This window comes from Lathyrus oleraceus, unplaced genomic scaffold (genome assembly GCF_024323335.1).
Source record: "Lathyrus oleraceus cultivar Zhongwan6 unplaced genomic scaffold, CAAS_Psat_ZW6_1.0 chrUn0006, whole genome shotgun sequence".
Taxonomy (NCBI): domain Eukaryota; kingdom Viridiplantae; phylum Streptophyta; class Magnoliopsida; order Fabales; family Fabaceae; genus Lathyrus; species Lathyrus oleraceus.
In genome coordinates, this window is record NW_026112397.1 from 1 (window position 1) to 3573 (window position 3573).

At 31.1% G+C, this 3573-nt stretch overlaps 1 protein-coding gene across 1 annotated transcript; it reads right to left on the bottom strand.

Moving 5' to 3' along the window:
* Positions 1–636: 636 nt before the first annotated feature.
* Positions 637–3125, bottom strand: LOC127112011 (cyanogenic beta-glucosidase; the record flags this gene model as incomplete). The annotated part of the gene is given in 11 exon segments (XM_051046211.1): positions 637–728; positions 818–920; positions 1039–1070; positions 1147–1367; positions 1530–1645; positions 1754–2009; positions 2093–2180; positions 2243–2320; positions 2407–2541; positions 2713–2782; positions 2905–3125. Coding segments are annotated over 11 exon segments (1344 nt in total), but the record flags the coding sequence as incomplete, so codon positions are not given.
* Between the last annotated feature and the right edge of the window lie 448 nt (positions 3126–3573).

Sequence of the window (3573 nt, forward strand, 5' to 3'; positions counted from 1 at the left end):
TTTCTCAATCCTTTCTTCAATCTGTTACAAGTGTTCTATCGTTGACCAATAATTATCATATCAAGGAATTTTAAAGTTTACTATTCATACACTTTTATACATGTTCAATAGTCATAATATATATAATTCCATTGTATTAAAAGAGTGCGAGTAAGAAGTTATTTTACAAACTTTGAATTCATTCATTGACAATTATTTTTATTTCACCAAGGACTACATGTGAGTGAGTTTCATTTCACTTTTCTGTAATCCTGACTTTAACAACAACAACAACAAAAAAACATATCCCATTAAATGGGTCGGAAAATCCCAAGTTCATCAAAACAAAATCATTTTCTTGAAACCACATGTAATATATATGCCTAAGATTTAACGAGAAAATTCTTGAACCATTCAGCAGAAAGTTTTGGGTGTCTTTTCTGACCGTCTTTAAAATCAACGAAGACGAGTCCAAATCTCAAGCTCAAGCCAGAATCCCATTCAAAGTTATCCAACAATGACCATGCAAAATATCCCTTTACATTCACACCATGCCTGTCATACACAAAGGTCAATAAAACTAAAGAGTTAGTCACAATAACTAGAGGCTTAAAGATTCTTATAATAAAATATAACTTACCTAATTGCAGTTTCAATATAGTAAAGATGACGATAGTAGTAATCAATCCTATAAGTATCTAAGAGAGATTCTTCAAGAGATAATGTTGGATCGTTGAACTCATCACGACCTATCAATTTATTTTGTCAAACTTTCATTAACTTTAATAATATCATAATATTATGCATACAATATATCTTATAAAATAAGAAGTATTACCATTTTCAGTAATGTAAATTACAGGGTCCTCGTACGTTTTCTTGGTGTAAAGCAAAAGATTATGAAGTCCTTTTGGATAAATACATAACCAACTCGAAGCAGACTGCATAAAATTACAAAGTTATCTTTACATGTTAGAAACAATCTTTTTGAATACAAAACTTACAAATGAAAAGCATTGATATATAAGTTATCTTCCAATGAAATGATGAAATACATACCATTGGACCGAGAGGCTTGCCATTATGTTCAACTGTCATTAAAAAAAATTAGAGTATGCAAAGTTACATTTATTTTAAGCTTATTTGGAAATTGATTGATATACTTACATGTAGCATTAACAAGAGAATCAGTTTGTATGGCCGGTTGGACGACATTGGGATGGTGAGATGCATGAGCAGCATAGTAGGATGAGTAATAGTTTAGGCCTAGAAAATCAAAAGACCCCTTAAGTTCCCTTGACTCTTCTTTTGAGAACTTTGGTAATCTCTTTCCCACCAAAGTTCGCATGCTTTTTGGATATTCGCCTCTTGTAAGCGGATTCATATACCTATAGCAAAATGCAGATGCAACGAAAATCATAAAATACTCTCTCTAATTTCCTTTTACTTCACAGATTACAGCAAATCATATATGTATACATAACTATATTTCTTTTAAATACAAAACATGAAGTGAATCGAAATTAAATAATAATTGATTCAATATTTACCATCCAAACATGAAGTCGAGAGCTCGTTTTGAAGCATCAACGTCGGCCGTCGCTGTAGTGGCCGGCTCATACCAGTGTGAGACTAAGGTAATCCCTATTATGCCTCGTTGAGATGACTGCATTTTGGTTATTTTGTTAGAAACATTTCCAATAAGTTCATACTTAAAAAAACATGATCTAGAACCAGAGTAATAATAAGTAATTTTCTTTAAACAATAGAAGACCTTATATTTGATCCGGTACAAATTTGCAGCAGCAGAATGAGCAAGAAGCTGGTTGTGTGCAGCCAAATATGGTTCTGTCCCTGAATCACCTCCTGTGCAATTCCGATTTAACCAATATGAACATCGACCCGGTGCCAACGTTCCGAATGCATAAGCATTCATGCTCACAGTCCATGGTTCATTTATAGTAATCCAATGTTTCACTCTATCACCAAATTCCTTGAAGCAAAGTTCAGCATAGTCTCTAAAATCATCTCTGCAAGATTGCGAATTACATATGTTAATCAATAATCTATAATCATAAAAAATAATTCTAAACATGAAATTGGTGTCACTCACACAATGCGATGGCTTAAAAGACCGTGATACTCATCCTCTAAAGCTTGGGGAACGTCCCAATGAAAAAGTGTCACATATGGTTGCAAACCTGCATTATTCTCAATGATTAACAACTACATGGACATGAAATAAACATTGATGAATCCTTACCCTTAGCCAATAATCCGTTGATGAGATTGTTGTAGTACTTTATTCCTTCAGGATTTACACCTCCGCTAAGCTTTCCCTCTACAAATAATTAACACAAAATTTTGAATAGTTATTATAAATCAGCAATCTACGAAGAGAAATATTAACAAAAAAAAATGACATACTTGGTAGAACTCTAGACCAAGAAATGGAGAATCTATAAGCATCCATATTCAAATCCTTTATGAGTTCAATATCTTCTTTGTACTTATGATACGAGTCAACCGCTACATCACCATTACTTCTATCTTTTATTTTTTCTGCAACCGTTTCATTAATAACTATGAGCAATCTATATACAACTGGAAATTCAATTCGGTTTATAAATAAAACAAAAATTACATTATTAACACATAATATTTTTTTATTTGTTGACAGAATAAAATAGATGATATACTCATATATTTTCAAACATGAAAAAAGAAAACAACCTGGATATTTATGAGTGAAGTTATCCCAAATGCTTGGTCCTTTTCCACCCTCAAATGCTGCACCTTCATACTACAAAAAAAAATCAAAATAACATAAAGTTAATAAGTTAATAATTACTCTTCTACAATATGAACACTACATAGATAATAATATCAGTAATTGAAAGCAATAATAAAAGATGGAGTTGGTGCCTGATATGCAGAAGAGGCTGTTCCAAAAACAAAGCCTTTGGGAAAACTGCTCCGGTTGAAATCACCAAGAGGGTTAAAACCATTCATAGGAGTAACAATGGTGATGGTTAAAAGAGAGAGTAACAGAAACACGTTGATATGAAATACTGCCATTTTTATTCTTATTATTTTCTTGACTATGCTTTGCCTTTATAGTATACGAGGCACAATATTTCATTGCCTTTATAGTAATGGAGTTTGATTACTTTACGTTGAATAGTGGATATAGATGACACGTCCACCTTCTTTCATGGATCAAATCTATCCATTTTTAATTTATTAATTAACCTAAAAGTGTAATGTTTTATACGTAAGTTTATTAGTATGGATGAATTTTAAATCAATAATTGCATATAATCTAATTTAGATATTGAATAATTATTAACATAATCTAAGTATATGATGGAGTGATATAAATAGATGGAGTGATATAATCTAAAAGTCATTAACATAATTATTATTTTTATATAGATGGAGTGATATAATCTAAAAGAAATTCACATATACACACTCATAACTATGAAATTTTGAGTTTGTTGATCCATGATATTCGGCCTCATAGTAATACGCATTTTAAATATGCTTTTTTATATCATCCTTAATAAATATATATTCCCATTTTTATAAAAC